The sequence below is a fragment of the Ovis canadensis genome, chromosome 2, assembly GCF_042477335.2.
Source record: "Ovis canadensis isolate MfBH-ARS-UI-01 breed Bighorn chromosome 2, ARS-UI_OviCan_v2, whole genome shotgun sequence".
Taxonomy (NCBI): Eukaryota; Metazoa; Chordata; class Mammalia; order Artiodactyla; family Bovidae; genus Ovis; species Ovis canadensis.
The window spans coordinates 140850315-140872226 of NC_091246.1; the positions used below are offsets into that span (position 1 = coordinate 140850315).

The 21912-nt window shown below is 41.1% G+C and overlaps 1 protein-coding gene across 4 annotated transcripts in view; it reads left to right on the forward strand.

The window, feature by feature from the left end:
• Window positions 1-16749, forward strand: part of WIPF1 (WAS/WASL interacting protein family member 1) — a 111299-nt gene extending 94550 nt beyond the window's left edge. For all 4 annotated transcript variants that reach the window (XM_069577149.1, XM_069577148.1, XM_069577150.1 and 1 more), the window contains exons 5-9: window positions 746-1516; window positions 5633-5848; window positions 6549-6662; window positions 13674-13725; window positions 14152-16749. In XM_069577149.1, the coding sequence (XP_069433250.1) occupies window positions 746-1516; window positions 5633-5848; window positions 6549-6662; window positions 13674-13725; window positions 14152-14218 (1220 nt within the window). In that variant the 3' untranslated portion in view covers window positions 14219-16749. The remainder of the gene's footprint in view (window positions 1-745; window positions 1517-5632; window positions 5849-6548; window positions 6663-13673; window positions 13726-14151) is intronic.
• Window positions 16750-21912: the final 5163 nt, after the last annotated feature.

Here is a 21912-nt window from a genome sequence, read left to right on the forward strand (position 1 = left end):
TAGTTCTGCCCTTTGCTGAACCAAAGCAGTCGAACATTAATTATGTAGTAGGGTGGTTCTGTCCTATATTATTGAAGTGGAACGACCTACTAGGGAAAAAACTGTATAATTGCCTACTTGTTTCCAGATTAAGACCACTTCCTGGTGTCAGCTCTTTCAATTAAACTTTAACAGCTTTTTTCCTTTACAGTTTCTTATTTCAGCCATAATTTTTCCATTATATTTTTCCCATCCTCTCTTGCACATTTCTTTAACAAATGGGCTAGGTAAGCCTTCCCATATAGAAACTTATATTGGGATAACTTCACCTAAGATGGCTAAATTATTTTTCAAACATGAGATACAGGGTTGGGGGACTGGGATAGTGATGGGGAGAAAAGAAAATCCTTAGCAGAAACCACCAATAGCAGTCCCATTCTGTTCTTGACCTCTTGTAATGAACAGTGATCTCTCCAGAACTCTTACCAACATCATCCTGGTTTTTGTCCATCCAGAATTCCCAGAGAGTGCTCCAGAATCCCTTTGAAAGTTGATGGGTTGTAGAATCTGGGACTAGAAGAAAAACAGAGAGCTGTGACCTATTCCTCTGCCTCCAGGAAGGACACACTGAAGCCCCATTTATATAAATCATAGTTGCCTATAGTTTACAGCATCTGGGAAAGGGCTTCCAGTAGCTGGCAATATACTCTAATTCTCTGATTTCCTTTCAGGTTCCTAACTTTCCGGCTTTTTTCCTGTTCTTCAGATTCTGGAGGAAGCCGACCCCCAATCTTGCCACCAGGAGGAAGAGCCACATCCGCCAAACCTTTCACACCCCCAAGCGGCCCAGGGAGGTTCCCTGTGCCTCCTGCAGGCCACAGAAGCGGACCCCCAGATCCTCAGAGGAACCGAATGCCTCCCCCGAGACCCGAAGTGGGCGCAAAGCCTGATATCATCCCCCCTCCAGTGCCTAATACTCCAAGACCCAGTCAGTCAAGTCTGCACAACCGGGGGACCCCCCTAGTGCCGGGGGCTCCCCGGCAGCCCAGTCCTGGGCTGACCCCTCCCCCTTTCCCCGGAAACCGCGGTGCTGCTTTCGGAGGAGGCTCCATCCGTCACACCCCCTCAGGCTCCTCCACGCCTTTCTCCACTAGGCCTCCCCTGCCTCCTACTCCGAGCAGGGCCTTGGATGACAAGCCCCCTCCTCCGCCTCCTCCGGTGGGCAACAGGCCCTCCATCCACAGGGAGTCTGTGCCGCCGCCTCCCCCTCAGAACAGCAAGCCCCCGGTGCCGTCCACCCCGCGGCCTTCCTCCTCCTCGCAGGCCCCGCCGCCTCCGCCCCCCAGCCGGCCGGGCCCTCCCCCGCTGCCCCCCGTGTCCAGCGGCAGTGGCGACGAAATCCCGAGGCTCCCGCAGAGGAACTTGTCCCTGTCATCGTCGGCGCCTCCCTTACCTTCACCAGGACGGTCAGGCCCTCTTCCGCCCCCGCCCGCTGAGAGACCCCCTCCTCCGGTGAGGGACCCACCGGGCAGATCAGGTATGGCCAGACCCGACCGCGGTGAGCCGCTCCCCTGCCTCCCAGCCAGCCCACACGTCACCAGCAAGCTCAGGGGAGGGGCGCCCGACAAGGGCTTCAGTGAACCCTCAGACTGCTCTGACCTTTGAAGACACATAGTCCATGTGATTTTCTCTTGACCTCCCCTAAACCTCTGAGGCGCAGGCCAATATTTCTGTCCATGTTTTAAGTGAGGTGACTGAGTAACTAATGAAGTGAAATGATCCCAAGTGAGTTAAATTAAGAATAGGCAACTCACCTTCCATCTGAGGTTCTGCCTCCTCTCCTGGAAGGGAATTTCTGCTGTCTTAATGGGAACTAAATTCCCATCTCCAGCAGGAGGGCCCATTATTCCAAGAAGGGCAGTTGTTTAAGAGCAAGTGAACTTCTGTAGTACATCTCTTCATTGGTCAAGCTTTGAGGCCACTTCCATGCTCAGTAAAGACACATAGTAGAGTCCATTTTTGGAGAAGGCAATGGCACCCCACTCCAGTACTCTTGCCTGGAAAATCCCATGGACGGAGGAGCCTGGTGGGCTGCAGTCCATGAGGTCGCTAGGAGTCGGACACACCTGAGCGACTTCTCTTTCACTTTTCACTTTGATGCATTGGAGAAGGAAATGGCAACCCACTCCAGTATTCTTGCCCGGAGAATCTCAGGGATGGGGGAGCCTGGTGGGCTGCTGTCTCTGGGGTCGCACAGAGTCGGACACCACTGAAGCGACTTAGCAGCAGCAGCAGCAGCAGCAGAGTCCATTTTGCTATCTGTTCATATCTTGGGCACAGAGATCCCTTGGAGAGTTAGATAAAGGTATAAGGCCTATAAGGCCGCCTTCTCTCCATAAAAATGCTCATAAGCATAAACTCAATTTGCCTGCTGTTTCATAGGTTGAGGACCTACTGAAGTCCATCTGTGCCCACACCCAGGGTGGAGAAACCTGGATCTAAGGGCAGAACCTTCACAGTATATGAGGAGTTTGTATCTCTCTCCTACTTGTGATAGGTGCTTTTTTGTTTTCTGTTGGTTATTGACAGATTCAAAAGAATTATCTCATTTTTAAATTTAACCATTTGGAAATGGGGTACCTTTTTCTCTGTGAGAAGCTGACTTTTCATGCTCTGACGTCAAGAACCTAATAAACACCATTTTTTCACCAGTAATCCTCAAACTTGACCACATACTGGAATCACCTGGTGAGCTTTAAAATTGATGATACCTGGGTTTGTACCCCCAGGGTTTCTTGTTTCATTTGTCTGGGTTGAAAACTGGGCACCAGGATATGAGGGAGCTCCCCAGTGACTGTAAGGTGTCACAAAGTTTGAGAACCACTCCTTCAAACCACTTTGCCAGGGAGAGTCAGCTACAGATACAAAAAGTGGCTAGTCTATTCAATCTAGACACTGTGTCATCTCATTACAGATGCTTCAGTGAACAAATAAGAACAACAGTCAGATGAATGAAGTGTGTTGTTTTCTCATTATCCAAAACCCCCAACATGGTTGAGGAGCTATTTTCTTCTACCAAATGACTGAATCAACAGATTAAATATTCCCCAAAGTAGGATAGGCAGTGATATATATTTGTTGTTTCTTTCAATTACATAAGTCATACCTATTTATTATAGAAATGCATAAAAGAATAAAAGGAAATAAAAATCATCTATAATTCTGCCATCACCAACATTTAGATGTAACATTTTTTAGATACCCTGTCTTTTTTAAATGCATGTATATAAAAGTTTGCAAAATCAGTATCACACTACATACATTGTTGGCTAATTTTCTTTAACAATATCTCACTAACATTTTCTTGATATTATTAACTGTTCTTTTACAACCTGACTTTTAATGGCTGCATAATATTAAATCCCACATGAGTACCTTGGCTTATTTATTAGTCATGTGATCATACAGGCCATCTCTAGAGTTTTGCTATTGCAGATAATGCAGGGATACATTCTTAGAGCTAAATATGTGTGCACACCTCTGTGTATTTCTTTTGGAAAAATTTCTAGGAATGGAATTTCTAGGACAATGGATACGCGTAGCAAACTATGGATTTCATAGGTATTGCCAAATAGGCCTCTAAAAATTCCCACCAATTTACGTTTCCACGGGGAACCTATGAGAAGTCGTCAAGGGCCATCTATATTGTCAGAGGAGGTTTGGCTTCATTGTTAAGGGAGTGCTTTAGAATTTGACAGAATGGAGTCATATCCTATTCTTCCACTCACTAGCCTCCTGACTTGAGGTCTTTAATCTTCCAGTATCTCTGAGGCCTTGCCTGCTATCCTGACACTCCTCAGGGTTATCATCAGAATTAAATGAGACAAATGTATAGAGTAGTTTTCTTATTTCCCTGCATGTAGTTCAGTTCAGTTGCTCAGTCTTGTCTGACTCTTTGCGACCCCATCGACTGCAGCACATCAAGCCTTCCTGTCCATCTCCAACTCCTGGAGTTTATTCAAACTCATGTCCATTGAGTCAGTGATGCCATCCAACCGTCTCGTCCTCTGACGTCCCCTTCTCCTCCTGCCTTCAGTCTTTCCCAGCATCAGGGTCTTTTCAGATGAGTCAGTTCTTCACCTCAGGTGGCCAAAGTATTGGAGTTGCGGCTTCAGCATCAGTCTTCCAATGAATATTCAGGACTGATTTCCTTTAGGATGGACTGGTTGGATCTCCTTGCAGTCCAAGGAACTCCCAAGAGTCAGTGATCATTTTTATTATGCTGCCAACAGGAAATAGAAATCTGTTTTCTTTTCTGTTATGCTCGCCTAGGTTTGTAGCTAGGGGCTAAAAGGTTGGGCAGTTAGGAACATGAACAGTTACTTTTAAAGAGAGATACTGGGGTTGCTGAGGTTGCGCAGTACCAGGCCCCATAGTATTGGAAGTCTAGTTTGCACGTAGTGACAGTATGAGGTAGTACTACCACTGCTTTTAAACCCACAGCATATGAGCCACTTCTTCCCACAATGAATCTGTTTATACTGACTGGGACTCCAGCTTTGAGAAGCAGATGGGGCAATAAATAAACCCTGCCAGGTGGGGCACTGAAGACTCCTTGAGATGAACCAGGGCTGGGTGTGCCTCCCACCTCCATTAAGGATCTGAGCCAAGACTTCCAGGCAGGAATATCTTCCATGGGTGGGTCATTCAGTATAAGGTCCTCTAGTTGGATTTTGACTCTGTAGTTAACAAAAGATATTTATACTTATAGCACCATAAGATGTTGTGTTTACATAAAATGTCAGCATCATGCTAGTGGAACACAGTGCTGAAAATCAGGCATAACTACTAAGGCCATTTTGATTTGCATGAGAAATGCTCAAGTTCCTTTTATATGCGTTTTGACTATTTCTGGCAACAGTGCAGTGAGAAAGGTGCTCTTTTGTAGACAGGAAATCAAGTTCCATAGGATAATCAGCCTGTGTGGGGTCAGTGTCCTGCAGTAGCATTGATAACCATGCACATTGATTAGCTGACTGTCACTCACTGTGTTAATCTGCCTCCCCAGATTAAGAGGAAGAACCGAGAAGGAACTCCTGCTCATCTCAGGATGACTGATATTTGGTTTCCTGATCCCTCTTCTGTCTGGAAATAGATCATAAGCATCACAGAAACATGCTTGTATAATTAGCAATAATACTCTGCATTTAAAAAGTTAATTCCTCTGGAGACCTAAAATAAGTTCATAACTATCTTGTTTTTAAAACATTTACTTAATAAGTAGTATGTCACAGAAACTAGTTCAATAGCTGTTTATAAGGAATTTTAAATGTTTTTAAAGTACACAGTTGTCAGTATAAACAAATGACTACCTGTTCTCAACTACATCATCTCCAATCTCAATACTGACTCAAAGCCAAATAGCCAGTTAGCCGTCAGTGTGCATTTGTTCCACATGTGTGTACATTTGTGCATTTTTGTGTTTATATGTGCCTCATTTCTTGGCTGAAGCTCCTAGGAAGTCTCCACCATTTCTCTATTTTCTCAAGTAAAGGGGCATGTATCCAGCAGGCACTCAGTAACTGCATGTTGATGATAATAGTAACATAGTATGTAAGGTATAGCACTAAATGTCATTTTTCTTTGGCTCCAGGCCCTCTCCCACCACCTCCTCCAATGAACAGAAATGGCAGCACATCTCGGGCCCTGCCTGCCACCCCTCAGTTGCCGTCCAGGAGTGGAATAGATTCTAGTCCCAGAAGTGGGCCCCGGCCTCCTCTTCCTCCCGAAAGGCCTGGCACTGGGGCACCTCCCCCACCTCCACCATCAACATCAATTAGAAATGGCTTCCAAGATTCTCCATGTGAAGGTAAGATGTGGTCCCAGCTCCTGGGAAGCTATAATGGGGCAGCAGTTGAGTGGCAGGTGTGTTTGTATGTTTGCATGAACATTTCTTGTTTGTGTGACCTCCATTGTTACCACATTGCACAGCACTAATCTAAGCATTCTAGGGCCCACTATGATTTCAAATGAAAAACAGTAATCACCTTTTTCTTGCAAAAAGGCAGATCATTATTCTCTGTTCCTTGTCTGAGTCTCATTTTGGTTAACTTTCCAAAGATTCTAGAATTCTGAAAAGAACCATTTTTGTAGCTTGCTTTCTTATTACCTACCTTTCTGAACAGTTTGCTGTGGGTTTGAGGCCTAATGGCCTGCAGGTATTGAGCGGCTTATCCCTACCATTGTTATCAGTTACTGCTTCCACTGGTGGAGGAATAATTAAGAAAAGTATCCCAAACCCCAGCCCCCATCTCCTGAGAGGAACTGGCTGAGTCCTAGTCACTCTAGTTAAAGTCACTTGGATCTGTCTTTGGTTTGATTTGCAGACCAGTACATTTTATCACTGTGGTAATCAGTGACATTGGTAGCATTTTGGGGTTTTCTCTAAACTTCTAGATGTAAAACCAGATGTGATCTCTGCTGTTCTATTTCATTCTGTGTCTTTCATTATATTAGTCTTCAGAGCAGATTGTCTGTTACTGAAGATACTGTTTGTTTCTCTCCCTCAGATGAGTGGGAAAGCAGATTCTACTTCCATCCGATTTCTGATTTGCCACCTCCAGAGCCATATGTACCAACAACCAAAAGTTATCCCAGTAAACTGGCGAGAAATGAAAGCCGGAGTGAGTATTTCTACAAGGGCTTTTAGATGGCTTCATACTTGAGTAGCCTGGGTCATACGCAACTGAGGATTGTGTAGGAAATCCAGGTCTCTGGTCTGAAGTGGGGAGATTTCAGAGAAATTACTCCTGGATTTGGAACCATTTAAATTCTAGTAAACTTTTCTACATTCACTGAGGAAAATGGAGACATCCAGAATGCATATGAGAAGTGATTATTTTAATGTGTCATTATAAGTTCAAAATACCTTTAGTTTGCCAGTAGGTTAAATTTTATTATTTTGCTTATTTGGACAATCTTTCCCCATTTTGATCTTCCTAAATATGGCACAATTAGAATCTCTTCTATTCCTACTAGTTTTGAGACTGGCAGAATGTCTCGTTAGTTATTTAAAAAACTCACTGTAACTATTTTAATCTTTTAAATATAAATTTACAGAGTATTACATGAAAATTTTAAGTATGCCTATAATCTCTGTACATAACAGATATTTTCATTTTACCAGGTTCTCTTTAATTTTTATCTATCTAATTCTGATTATATTATAGAATATGGGTTTTGAGTGATGGAAGCAATGGCACCCCACTCCAGTACTCTTGCCTGGAAAATCCCATGGATGGAGGAGCCTGGTAGGCTGCAGTCCATGGGGTTGCTAAGAGTCGGATACGACTGAGCGACTTCACTTTCATTTTTCACTTTCCTGCATTGGAGAAGGAAATGGCAACCCACTCCAGTGTTCTTGCCTGGAGAATCCCAGGGACGGGGGAGCCTGGTGGGCTGCCGTCTATGGAGTTGCACAGAGTCGGACACAACTGAAGTGACTTAGTAGCAGCTAAGTAAATACTTCCCTATTTTATCCTGTGGTTTTTATTTTACAGGATTCCATTAACTCAGCATATAATAATTTAGTTTACCATTATTGGACATTTAGATTTTTTTTAACAAAAAATGTATACCGCTAAGGAAGAATTAGCATGAAATATACATATATCTTTGATGGGGCTCTGTCTTATAACAATGTTAACTTCAGAACCAAACTCCCAAGCCACAAATGTGTGGAGAAAAAGTGTGTGAGCATGTCAAACAGCTGTCATGTATCCCTAGCCTTGTGCTTACTGTCCAGCAGAACTCCTTCACATACTCTGAGCCTACTGACTCTTTCTTAATACATAGTTCTTAATTTTGGTTTGGTTGGTTCCCAGCCTTAGAGCAGATTAGTATCAGCTGAAGTCAAGGTTGGTTAGAAGCAAAATCACTGACTTTGGGGAGATGATAGGTGGCAGTCTTGGGTCAAAGGAGGAGCTAGGGACAGAGCTGTGCTAGGTATCACCAGACAACACCAGATATGTCTGCTGCTGCTGCTGCTGCTGCTGCTGCTGCTGCTGCTGCTGCTAAGTTGCTTCAGTCATGTCCGACTCTGTGTGACCCCATAGATGGCAGCCCACCAGGCTCCCCCGTCCCTGGGATTCTCCAGGCAAGAACACTGGAGTGGGTTGCCATTTCCTTCTCCAATGCATGAAAGTGAAAAGTGAAAGTGAAGTCTCTCAGTTGTGTCCGACTCTCAGCAACCCCATGGACTGCAGCCTACCAGGCTTCTTCATCCATGGGATTTTCCAGGCAAGAGTACTGGAGTGGGGTGCCATTGCCTTCCCCGCTAGATACGTCTAGTGGGTTATTAAAAATGGACAAATTCTGTCTTGTGCCTCTGTTGAAGAACTCAAAGAATTAGAAAATTTTCCCTAAGAAAAAATGCCAAAAGTAAACAGAATATTTTACTGAAAAGACCAGTTTAAGTCCTATAAAAAGTAATGTGGAATACTGAATTCTAGATAATGCCTAATAAAAGAGGCATAACTGTAATCAAATTATCATGCAGGAGTTGGTGATTGAAATTTTTGGCAAAAAAGTCTTCACGTGTGACAAATATTGAGTTTGCTCTCTCCTCACCCCACCTTATCTGTGCTATTTATATATTTAAGTCAGTAACAGAACCATCCTCTCCAGCCCCTCTAGATTTTTAATTTAATAGCTGAACACATTCCTTCCCCCAGCCTCCTGTCTTCATGACTATCTGCAACTTGAGGACTGGAACTATGTCCCTGCTCACTACTGCATCTTCCGCAAGTGGCACAGAGCTTGAAATACAGCAGGCATTTAAAAATATGTCTTAAACTGGTGAATTAATTTCACCAATTTTTCAAAAAAATGTTCTTGTACCTTTAATATTTCTAGCATTAAGCATGTTTAATATTTTATAATATAACTGATCATATCTCTAACACAAAGTGCCGTGGAGTGGTTTTACCCTGCTCCTGAACCTGCCTCTGCCTCCAAGCAGAGCTGCCCTGGTAGGGCACCCAGACAGCCCTAAATAGCACAACCTACTTGCAGCTCTGCACAAGGCCAGCCCTCGATGTGCTAACCATTTGTGGTGTTTTCAATTGATGGTCAGGGCTTCGTGACAGATGGCTGGCTTACATCTAGGCAGTCTTTCTTCAGGTCCCTGCCCAAAAAAAAGACCTGATTGGGATAGAAAGAGGAAGAGGTGAGGTAATGGACTGCCAGTGTTTTCCTGTAACTCCTCCCCTTGGTCAGAGATTTGTCCTAACTCAGAAATCCCTCAGTGGGCTATTTTGGTTTCTGTCAGAAAAATAGCTGCCTGCTGAGGAATCTGTCAGTGCCAGCCCACCTGAGTCTAAAAACAGTGGCCGCAGCAGACCTACCTAGTTGACACGAGTCCCTGATTGACCTTCTCACAGCATCTGAGCACCTGGCTATATGCCTGACACCTGTAAGATCCTCAAAAATGTGCATGGGACAAATGAACTTTTTAGTTCTGAATGGATTTTAAACCAAGTTATGGTGTGCTAATAGGCCACAGATATGCATAGTTTTTAAAACAACACCATCAATAAATAAATAAATAAATAAAACAACACCATCAAGACAGAGAAGAGACAACCCATGAAATTAGATAAAATATTTGCAAATCATATACTGATAAAAGATTAATGTCTAGAATATATAAAGAATTCCTACACCTCAACAACAAACCCCAATTTTTAAAATGAGTTGAATATTTGAATAGATATTTCTTGAAAGAAGATATACAGATTGCTAATAAGCACATGAAAAGATGTTCAACATCACTAATCATTCAGTTCAGTTCAGTCTCTCAGTTGCGTCCGACTCTTTGTGACCCCATGGACTGCAGCATGCCAGGCTTCCCTGTCCATCACCAACTCCCGGAGCTTACCCAAACTCATGTCCATAGAGTCAGTGATGCCAACCAACCATCTCATCCTCTGTCGTCCCCTTCTCCTCCTGACTTCAATCTTTCCCAGCATCAGGGTCTTTTCCAGTGAGTCAATTCTTCGCATCAGGTGGCCAAACTATTGGAGTTCCAGCTTTAACATCAGTCCTTCCAATAAATATTCAGGACTGATTTCCTTTAGGATTGATTGATTTGATCTCCTTGCAGTCCAAGGGACTCTCAAGAGTCTTCTCCAACACCACAGTTCAAAGCATCAATTCTTCGGTGGTCAGCTTTCTTTATAGTCCAACTCTCACATCCATACATGACTACTGGAAAAATCATAGCTTTGACTAGACAGACCTTTGTTGGCAAAGTAATATCTCTGCTTTTTTATTTGCTATATAGGTTGGTCATAGCTTTTCTTCCAAGGAGCAAACATCTTTTAATTTCATGGCTGCAGTTACCATCTGCAGTGACTTTGGAGCCCCCCAAAATAAAGTCTCTCACTGTTTCTGTGATTTCCCCATCTATTTGCCATGAAGTGATAGGACCAGATGCCATGATCTTACTTTTCTGAATGTTGAGTTTTACGCCAACTTTTTCACTCTCCTCTTTCACATTCATCAAGAGGCTCTTAGTTCTTCATTTTCTGCCATAAAGGTGGTGTCATCTGCGTATCTGCGGTTATTGATATTTCTCCCGGCACTCTTGATTCCAGCCTGTGCTTCATCCAACCCAGCATTTCTCATGATGTATTCTGCATATAAGTTAAATAAGCAGGATAACTATATACAGCTTTGACATACTCCTTTCCCAATTTGGAACCAGTCTGTTATTCCATGTCCAGTTCTAACTGTTGCTTCTTGACCTGCACACAGATTTCCCAGGATGCAGGTCAGGTAGTCAGGTATTCCCATCTCTTTCAGAATTTTCCAGAGTTGTTATGATCCACACAGTCAAAGGCTTAGGCATAGTCAATTAAGCAGAAATAGATGTTTTTCTGGAACTCTCTTGCTTATTCTATGATCCAGTGGCTGTTGGAAATTTGATCTCTGGTTGAACATCTAAATCCAGCTTGAAAAAAAAAAAAAAATCCAGCTTGAACATCTGGAAGTTCACAGTTCGTATATTGCTGAAGCCTGGCTTGGAGAATTTTGAGCATTACTTTACTAGCATGTGAAATGAGTGCATTTGCGCATTTGAGCATTCTTTGGCATTGCCTTTCTTTGGGATTGGAATGAAAACTGACCTTTTCCAGTCCTGTGGTCACTACTGAGTATTCCAAATTTGCTGGCATATTGAATGCAGCACTTTCACAGCATCATCTTTTAGGATTTGAAATAGCTCAACTGGAATTCCATCACCTCCACTAGCTTTGTTCACAGTGATGCTTCCTAAGGCCCACTTGACTTCACATACCAGGATGTCTGGCTATAGATGAGTGATCACACCATCATGGTTATCTGGGTCATGAAGATCTTTTTTGTACAGTTCTTCTGTGTATTCTTGCCATGTCTTGTTAATATCCTCTGCTTCTGTTAGGTCCATACCATTTCTGTCCTTTATTGAGCCCATCTTTGCATGAAATGTTCCCTTGGTATCTCTAATTTTCTTGAAGAGCTCTCTAGTCTTTCCCATTCTATAGTTTTTCCTCTATTTCTTTGCATTGCTTACTTATGAAGACTTTCCTATCTCTCCTTGCTATTCTTTGGAACTTTGCATTCAGATGGGTATATTGTTCCTTTTCTCCTTTGCCTTTTGCTCTTCTTTTCTCAGCTATTTGTAAGGCCTCCTCAAACAACCTTTTGCCTTTTTGCATTTCTTTTTCTTGGTGATGGTCTTGATCACTGCCTTCTGTACAACGTCACGAACCTCATCCATAGTTCTTCAGGCATTCTATCATATCTAATCTCTTGAATCTATTTGTCACTTCCACTGTATAATTGTAAGGGATTTGATTTAGGTCATAACTGAATGGTCTAGTGGTTTTCCCTACTTTCTTCAATTTAAGTCTGAATTTGGCAATAAGGAGTTCATAATCTGAGCCACAGTCAGGTCCCGGTCTTGTTTCTGCTGACTGTATAGAGCTTCTCCATCTTTTGCTGCAAAGAATATAATCAGTCTGATTTCAGTATTGACCATCTGGTGATGTCCATGTGTAGAGTCTTCTCTTGTGTTGTTGAAAGAGGGTGTTTGCTATGACCAGTGCATTCTCTTGGCAAAACTCTATTAGTCTTTGCCCTGCTTCGTTTTATACTCCAAGGACAAATTTGCCTGTTACTCCAGGTATCTCTTGACTTCCTACTTTTGCATTCTAGTCCCCTATAATGAAAAGGACATCTTTTTTGGGTGTTAATTCTAGAAAGTCTTGTAGGTCTTCATAGAGCTGTGAATTCTAGAAAATCTTGTATGTCTTCGTAGAGCTGTTCAACTTCAGCTTCTTCAGCATTACTGGTTGGAGTATAGACTTGGATTACTGTGATATTGAATGGTTTGCCTTGGAAATGAACAGAGATCATTCTGTCATATTTGAGATTGCATCCAAATACTGCATTTCAGACTCTCTTGTTGACTATGATGGCTATTCCATTTCTTCTAAGGGATTCTTGCCCACAGTAGTAGATATAATGGTCACCTGAGTTAAATTCACCCATTCCAGTCCATTTTAGTTCACTGATTCCTAAAATGTTGACGTTCACTCTTGCCATCTCTTGTTTGACCATTTCCAATTTACCTTGATTCATGGACCTAACATTCCACGTTCCTATGCAATATTGCTCTTGACAGCATCGGACTGTATTTCCATCATCAATCACATCCACAGCTGGGTGTTGCTTTTGCTTTGGCTCCATCCCTTCATTCTTTCTGGAGTTATTTCTCCACTGATCTCCAGTAGCATATCGGGCACCTACAGACCTGGGGAGTTCATCTTTCAGTGTCCTATCTTTTTGCCTTTTCATACTGTTCATGGGGTTATCATGGCAAGAATACTGAAGTAACTTTTTTGGGGGGGATCCAACATTCTCCTGTCAGTGGTTATTCAGCAGCGAGTTGTAATTTTGGAGCTCTTGGCAGGAGAAGATGAGCACACGTCTGTCTACTCCACCATCGTGGCGTCATCCCACCACTAACCGTTAAGAAAACACAAATCAAAGTACAGTGAAATACACTTTACATTCATTAGGACGGCTGCTATCAAAAAAGCAGTATTTAGAAATGGAGAAGATAACTGAATGTCCAACAAAAGGGAACTGATTAGATTAACTATAGTATACTTCTATAATAAAATGCAATATGTCATTAATAATTGTATTTATAAAGAATGACTGAAAAATGTTCAAATGATCCTGCTTTTGGAAGGAAAAAGAACAGATATACACATAACATTATAGGTTCTCTCCAGGTGGTACAAGCATTAATGAATTTTTGTTTTGTTTTTCTCATCCATATTTTCTCAATCTATAATATATATATGTATAATTACATATACTAAGTTTGTGATGAGGAAAAAAAAAGTAATTTTTAAAGAACTTTAACTTCCCACAAGTTTAGTGGCAGGTCCTCCTTCTCTAGTAAAATTTGTCCAGGTCCTTACCCGCTTCTCCCTTTCATTTCTCACGCATGTGCGCTCGTTGTTTACAGCCTTGATCATGGGTAAGCAGTGGATAGTGGGTACTTTTGCAGCCATTCTTGAGTTTTACAGTGCCAACATAAGTTTCCTAACCAAAGTTTGTATTTTGTCTAATTTTTCATCAAGGTGGATCTAACCGAAGAGAGAGGGGTGCTCCACCCCTGCCTCCCATCCCGAGGTGATCCTCGCCTGCTCTTCTGCACTCAAGCCCCAGAGCTCCTTCTGTCATTGCTGTCCAAGTCACGCACCCTCCTCCTCTGTCCTCCCTTGTTCCTTTCCTAGTGGCAATAGGGAAGAAGCGAGGTGATGTGGAAATGTGTGTGTGTAGGGTGCGTATGCAGTAAAGGTATGCACCTCGCTTTTTATATTGTGTATATCCTTAAAGCTATTGCTTGCTTCAGCTACAGCCTGTTGGCTGCTTTGGGGATCAACACGCTTTTGTGACAAGTAGGCAGCGATGAAATTGTGTCCCAGCTTTCAACCAACCAAATTCAAACGTTCACTGCTTTTTTGCTATAAACCACAATATTAAGGTCCCTGAGAGTTGTTTGTTTCCATGCCTTTTTTGCATGTTTGGCCTCCTGTCTGTTTCTGTGAACCACAGACCACCTAAACAAGTTGCTCACATAAAATATTTGCAGTTACAAGATGTCCAGTCTTGGGCAGTCTGAGGTAAGCCCTGGGACAGAGCTGTTCAATAGAAATATAATGTGAACCAGATATACAGTTTTAAAATTTCTAGTAGCAACATAAAACAGGAAAATAGGTGAAATTAATTTTAATATATTTTATTTAACCCTAATATCCAAAATATCATTTCAACTTGCAGTCAGTATAACAATTTTAATGAAATATTTTATATATATATATTTTTTGGTACTAAGTCTTCAAACTCCAGTGTGTACTTTACACTTGAAACACATCTCCATTTGGATGTGTCACATTTCAAGTGCTCAGTAGCCACACATGGTTGGTGGCTACCATGTTAGACAGTGCAGATCTGTAAGATGGAGCCTGGTGCAAACACCTCTTGTTTCAAAAACAGAAAAGGCCAGATGAGCTATAGCAATTCAAGAGGTAGCTAAAAATAAAGTTAGGACCCTTGTTTGGCAAATCGTTTTCCTTAGATTTTGCTCCCTTATTTTCCCTCTTCCCTAGAAATATGTATACAAGTGTTGCGTCACAGTACCAAGGTCAGAAATTGATCTAAAAGGGTTTACAGTCATGTGGAATAAAAGCCATTGAAAAGAAACTGAAAGCCAGTTAGGGCTCTCTAGCTGAGAACCAGCTTCCTTGAGCTCACCTGTTGATTGGCCTCCTGCCTTGTGCATTTCAAGTGGCTTCACTCCTCTCCAGCCCAACTTGTTTCTTAGGGCAGGAGGCTCATAGGTTCCATAGCTGTGGGGGAAAGTCAGGGGAAGGTAGCAAATCAGAAGTGTGGAAGAAGGGAACAGATTTTAATTGATGGGCAAAACTCTAAAATTCGAAATCTGATGCTTATGGGGTTGAGAGAAAGAGATTGCTGCTGGAAATTGGAGGGAACTTGTTTTGAATCTATCTGGGAGAATCATTTGCCTTGGATCTATGCAAATAAAGATCCCCCAGAGGACCATAGGGATGAGCCAGCCTTGCCTTTTTTGTATGATTTTGTTTACAAAACTTTACTGGGACTTTTAAATCTAGCTATAGACTTGGAAAAAATTATTTCCATTTAGATGTTTTATATAGTTGATTATGTTTAAAATTACCATTACTTATTTTTTAAAAGTTCACAGCTATATATGTATATGTATATCTACCTAAACTTTGTATCATGGTTTCAGTGTATTGTTCATGTATTCCTAGGAGATGCTAACAAGAAATCAATCCAAAGAAAAATTTGAAAGAAGCATTCATATTTATAGAATAATTGTTTCATTTTTATAAAATCAAAAGAACTTAGAATTCTAATAAATGGGATGTCTAATAAATTATGAAGTTGCCCATTTGAGTATATTGTATTTTTATAACTTTCCTTGCCAAAGTCCTGGGCTTATTAATACATTAGAAAACTTGGGTTTTTCCCCACTTCTCCTCTGCCATTCCGTTTGTCTTTCATACATTCACTTGGGGCCCTTTCCCCAAAGAAAATCAAGGAATAACAAAAATCAAGGTGTAACAAACTTGGTAAAGTATTTTCAGAAAAAAGCTTTTAATCTCTAATATTTTGATAATATGGCATCATTTTATTTTGAATTCTCTGATCAGATATCAATAGTTGGTAAAAATCCCTATGATAAAAGCGTGTTGACCCACTTCAGAAAAGATGGAGTTGAACTCTCCTAGCAAATACGGCAGAGAAAAGTCTGACTCCAAACAAATGGGTCTGAATTTTGTAAGGGATAGTAAGAATAGCCAGTTTCTCTATATATTCCAACTTTGCAGGTACCATCCTAAAGTGTGAAACAGGGTCACAGCTCAGAGTTGCTATTCATCCAGGATAGAGATGTTTTTAAATGTATTTTTAAGTGAATATTCCATTAATACATGTATACCCTTTCTTTGAAATTTAGAAACCTAATTGTGTCCAAATGAGTAAATTCTATGCTAAAATCTTTAACTATAGCAGAGAACAGAAATTAATATGTCCTTTCCTGAAACCAGAGGTTACGTATGTTTTTTTCCCATAAAATTTCCAGATAAATGTATTCAAGATGCAATACAGTATTTTAACATTTACATGTCATTTTATATGAAAATGTATTACAGTATTAAAGTTCAGTGTTCAGTATTTATTTCGGTATGCATTTTATTTAGTAAAAACCAAGAAAAATGTTTAATCCAATGGTGCCTTACTTGGTGATTTGAGAGAAATTGACTTTTTATGTCTAAGTAGCAGATTATTTGCATATTTGTAAAAACTGTTAGGCCTTTATATTTTAACTTGTAATACCAATTTTGTTATTTTAGTAGCAGAAATGTGATGACTGTTAAAGTGCCCCGAATTTTCTGGCATGATGAAATTAATTTCTCCCTATTTATAGTGAGGGACTGTAAATGTTTTCAAGAAAATGTTTTTCATACCACTGCACTATATAAACATGCACATTTTGATACCTGTGTCATCAGGATCGCTTATATGGTGGGGTAGAACCTACCCTAGATATCTGCGTCTTTGTAAATTAGCCAGACAATAAATAAAAGCAGAATGGTAAGACTGTCATCTGGTGGGTTTTATTTTAAGTACTGTCTATGTAAATATAAGTGAAAAAACAAGTGTCTGATTTCTGCTTTATACTCTGGTAAAGAAGGACAAACTGAAAAAAGAAGAAGGTCCATAGAGTAAGTAAATATTTAATGCAATCCACTTTCTAAGCTCCTTGTATTTCCTGAGAACTTGCATCTTAGTCAAAATTTGTTGTCTGTTTACCTGAGGCAAACGCCTCTACTCTGAGGTAAATAATGGGTGGTGGAAGGAATGGAAGATGTAATTACAAAGATTATCACTGACACTGATAAATAAGGAAAGGCCAGTGGAAATTTAGGAAGCCCAATAGGGGTTTTGTTTGTTTGGTTTTTGTTTGTTTTTGGACAGTTATGCTATTTCTTAGGGGAAAAAAGAAGCAAGATTTACAAACTGAATTTAAGTAGTCGTAAAAACTGAGTTTCTGAGTTTATAGCTTCAATAACTTGAGTACTAAGTTACTATAGTAACCTTTCTTTCTGGACACACATATTTTCTTTTAAAAACACCATTGATCATTCCCATTGTGATCTCAGACATGATAACTTAAGTGCTTGAGGTGGAAAAAGCACAGAGAAAAGCTTTAGATGTCTTTGACTTTAAAAATCTCTCTTCAATCTCCAGGTTAGTATAGCTTCCAATCTTCAGGTTAGTGTGTGTGTGTTAGTCATGCAGTCGTATCCAACTCTTTGCGGTCCCATGGACTGTACGGGCTCTTCTGTCCATGGAATTCTCCATGCAAGAATACTGGAGTGGGTTGCCATTTCCTCCTCCAGAGGATCTTCCCAACCCAGGGATCGAATCCGGGTCTCCTGCATTGCAGGTGGATTCTTTACCATCTGAGCCACTAGGGAAGCCCCCAGGTTAGTGTAGCTACCTTTAATCTTGGTAATCTTGACACCGAAACATGACTGACATTGACCTTTGCTCTGTTCCTCTTTAGGATGCTACTGGAGGGCAGGCAGAACCACAAGATTTAATTTCCCCCACCTAGGTTCCTAGAGAGGAATTAATTGTAATCATCTCTATTTCTTTTCTAACTGCTTTATCTTTTATTGACTTTCCAACCTCACTCTTCTCCTACAACTATTCCAAAGAAGCCGTTAATTCACTTATAGAATTTCTCATGGTTCAAAAGTATCCAGAAGTGAATTCAGGTATATCAGAATTCCGTGTCAGGGACACATGCGTCAGTGGAGGTGTCATGCATCTGCAGTTCCTAAATGGCTCTTGCTGTTCCTTGTCTCCATGACTGCAATGTCCTTTCTTCTCTTTGTCTAACTTACTCCTCAGTTTTCAAAATTTCATCTTTTCCTGACTGCTGGAATATATTTTTCAGGGATGTACTTTATCCCCCCTCAGCATTACTGAGACTTGTTCATGCTACTTGCTGTCCACAGCTATTTGGTAGTCCACGCTAAAATTATATCACATTTTGTTTATTTATTTCACTGTTAATGGAAATTTCAGGTTGTTTTTGTCTTTTTATTTGTTACAAATAATGCTATTATAAACTGTATTTTCGTCTGCTGGTGTACATGGGCAAGAATTTTGCTAGTGTCCATAAGTGTGTAGGAATAGAATTGACTGATCAGTTTTAATAGGTGTTGCGCTCATTTCTACTGTGCTGCACTGCATGTGACATCCTCTTGCTCCATGTCTTTATAAACACTTGATACCAGCAAGGTTTTTAGAGAAGTTTCTGCAGCATTTGTTGTGAAGCTGGTTTGATGGTGCTGAATTCTCTTAGCTTTTGCTTATTTGTAAAGTTTTTGATTTTCTCTGTCAAATCCGTACAAGGGTCTTGATAGGCAGAGTATTCTTGACTGTAGGTTTTTCCCTTTCATCACTTTAAATATATCTAGCCACTCCCTTCTGGCCTGCAGAATTTCTGCTGGGAAATCAGCTGATAACCTTATGGAGATTACTTTGTCTATTATCTTTTGCTTTTCCTTTGTTGCTTTTAATATTTTCTTTGTCTTTAACTTTGGTCAATTTGATTAATATGTGTCTCAGTATATTCCTCCTTGGGTTTATCCCATATGGAACTCTCAGGGCTTCCTGGACTTGAGTGACTATTTCCTTTCTCATGTTAGGGAAGTTTTTGACTATTATCTTTTTCAAATATTTTCTCAGGCCCTTTCTGTTTCTCTTCTCTTCCTGGGGCCCCCATAATGTGAATATTGCTGAATTTAATGTTGTCCCAGACGTCTCTTAGATTGTCCTCACTTTTTTTCAGTCTTTTTTCGTTATTTTGTTCACCTGCTGTGATTTCCACCGATCTTCCAGCTCACTTATTCATTCTTCTGCTCATTTATCCTGTTATTGATTCCTTCCAATATAATTTTCATTTCAGTTATTGTATTTGTTCTTTAAATCTTCTAGCCCTTCATTAAACATTTCTTGTGTCCTCTTAGTCTGTGCCTCCCTTCTTTTTCCGAGATCTTGGGTTATCTTTACTGTCAATACTCTGAATTCTTTTTCAGGTAGATTGCCTGTTTCCACTTCACTTAGAGTTCTTCTGGGGTTTTATCTTGTTCCTTCATCTAGAACATATTTCTCTACTGTGTCATTTTGCCTAACTTTCTGTGTTTGTGGTCTCCATTCTTCATGCTACAGAATTGTCATTCTTTTTAGTTGTGGAGTCTGCCCTCTAATGGGTGAATTTGGTCCAGGGGCTTGTGCGAGCTTCCTGGTGGGAGGGACTGGTGCCTGTCCACTGGTGGGTGGAACGGGGTCTTGTCACTCTGATGGGCAGGGCCATGTTAAGGGGTGTGTTTATTGGCAGCTGTTGGCTCAGGATGACTTCAGGCAGCCTGTCTGCTGATGGGTGGGGCTGTGTTCCAGCCTTGTTGGTTGTTTAGCCTGAGGTGTCCCAGCATTGGAGCCTGCAGGCTGTTGGGTGGGACCAGATCTCAGTGCCAAAATGGCAACCTCCAGGAGAGTTCATGCAGATGAGCATTCCCTGGCACATCTGCCACCAGTGTCCTTGCCTCCGCAGAAAACCACAGCTGACTGCTGCCTCCTCAGGAGACTCACAAGTAGGTCTGGTCCAGGCTTCTATGGGGTCATTGCTTTGCCCCGGGTCCCAGAGTGAAAGCTTGTGTGAGCCCTCTAAGTAGAATCTCTGTTTCTCTCAGTCCTGTGGAGCTTGTGCACTCAAGCCTAGCCTATTTCAAAGCCAAGCGCTCCTGGGGCTCCTCTTTCCAGTGCCAGACCTCTAGGCTGGGGAGCCTGACACTCAGAACTCTCACTCCTGTGGGAGATCCTCAGCAATATAATTATTTTACAGTTTGTAGATCACCCACTTGGCAAATATGGGATTTGACTATATCACAAAAGTACCCCCCTACCATCTTGTTGTGGCTTCTTTGGGGTGGAATGTCTTTATTGGTAGGTTTGAATCTTTTTTTGTCAGTGGTGGTTCAGCAGCCAGTTGTGACTTTGGTGTTATCATGAGAGAAGGTGAACTCAAGTCCTTCTACCTGCCATCTTGTCTCCAGCTTTGACAGCTTTTTAAATTATCTGCTGTGTGTTTGTATACACACCTTAATATAGTATAATGGTTAAGAGATTAGGAAAATCTGCTTTCATCTCTTCCTTCAAGTCACTTAATTGCTCTAAGGTTCAGTTTCCTTATCTAGAAAGTGAGAAACTATCTTATAATATTAATAAATGCATTAAATGAGACCATATACTTAGCCTGACTTATTCTAAGTACTCAATAAGTGGTAGCCACTATTAGCAGAAGTAGATATTTATATAATAATCCCAAATTAACTGGAACCAAACTGACCAGAAGGGGATTAACAACTATACATTATTATAGCAGAATTTCTGTATCAGAAATGTAAAGCAGACTCTAGACAGGGGTCACTTCATGTGCTGTCAGTCCATCATACTTCACAGGCCTGGGAAATGGAAATTCCTGTTGCTTCAGTAATCAAAAAAATTATTAGATTCAATTTGAAATCATAGAATCAAGACCTCATATATAGGGCAGGCCAGAGCACTGGAGTGGGGTGCCATGCCTAGTTTCTTTCAACTCTTTGGTTCTTTATAGCTTGAGGAGTAATCATAATCTCTATCTTAAGGTTTTGAAAGAGATGTTACATACTTGTACTTTTCAGCTTATCTTATCGGACAACTGTTTCCTTTTAAGGTGATCTTAGGGGAGCCACTAAAGTTCAGAGATCACTTCATTACACTCAGATTCTGAAAGTCCCGTCTCAGAATCAAACACCAGTGTGAATAGTTCATTTGCTCCCCAGCATATTTCCCTTCCTTTGTATTCCCCATTATTTGTGAGGTAGTTATTCTATTTATATTACAATTTTTAGTATTGAAGTTGGAAAAGCCAGGTGGTTCTTTCAAATTTCAAATAATAGGATTTGCTTTCCCATAATTGCCAGAAGTGAATGCTGTGTTCTTTGTCTCAGTCATATTAGTTGCGCTCGTTCACAGGAAAAATGAAGTTTAGAGGGAAAAAAAGACAGTCATACTCCAAAAACCTGAAGCAAGGGGCTCTGCAATTTCAAAGAATTTTCACATACATCACATCATTTTACCCCAAAGCAGCCCTAGGAAGGAAGAAGAAACTGACCTCCCACATAACAAATGCACGGCTGAGACACAGAGACCTGACTCGAAGGTCTCAAAAGCTGGGGGTGGAAGGATCCGTTTCAATCACACTTATTGAATTGCATTTTAACCCTTAGTGTCTTCCTTCATTTGACAAATTATTGAGCATCTTCTCAATAAGGAGAAGGCAGGGTGTGAGTCTAGCTGAAGATACAAATGTCAGTATACCACATAATTCCTGTGTCTCAGGGAGCTTACAGTTTTTTGGGGGTGGAGGCAAGTGCACAAATAACTCTAGAACTAGACAGAAAGCATGTGCTAGTCAAGAGCTTAACTTAATGCATCACGGGGATCCAAAGATACTGTGACACTGGTTGAGCCTTACTGCCTCGCAATCACAAATCAAAAGGTTTCCCTCTTTCTGAGTGAGCTTTGCAATGTTTCTCAAAATGAAAGTTAAGGAGCACCTGCACTAGAATCACCTAGACTGGTTTTTATACACAGACTCCTGGACTCCAGGCGACCAAAATAAAAGTCTCTTGGAACCCAGAAAATTTTTTT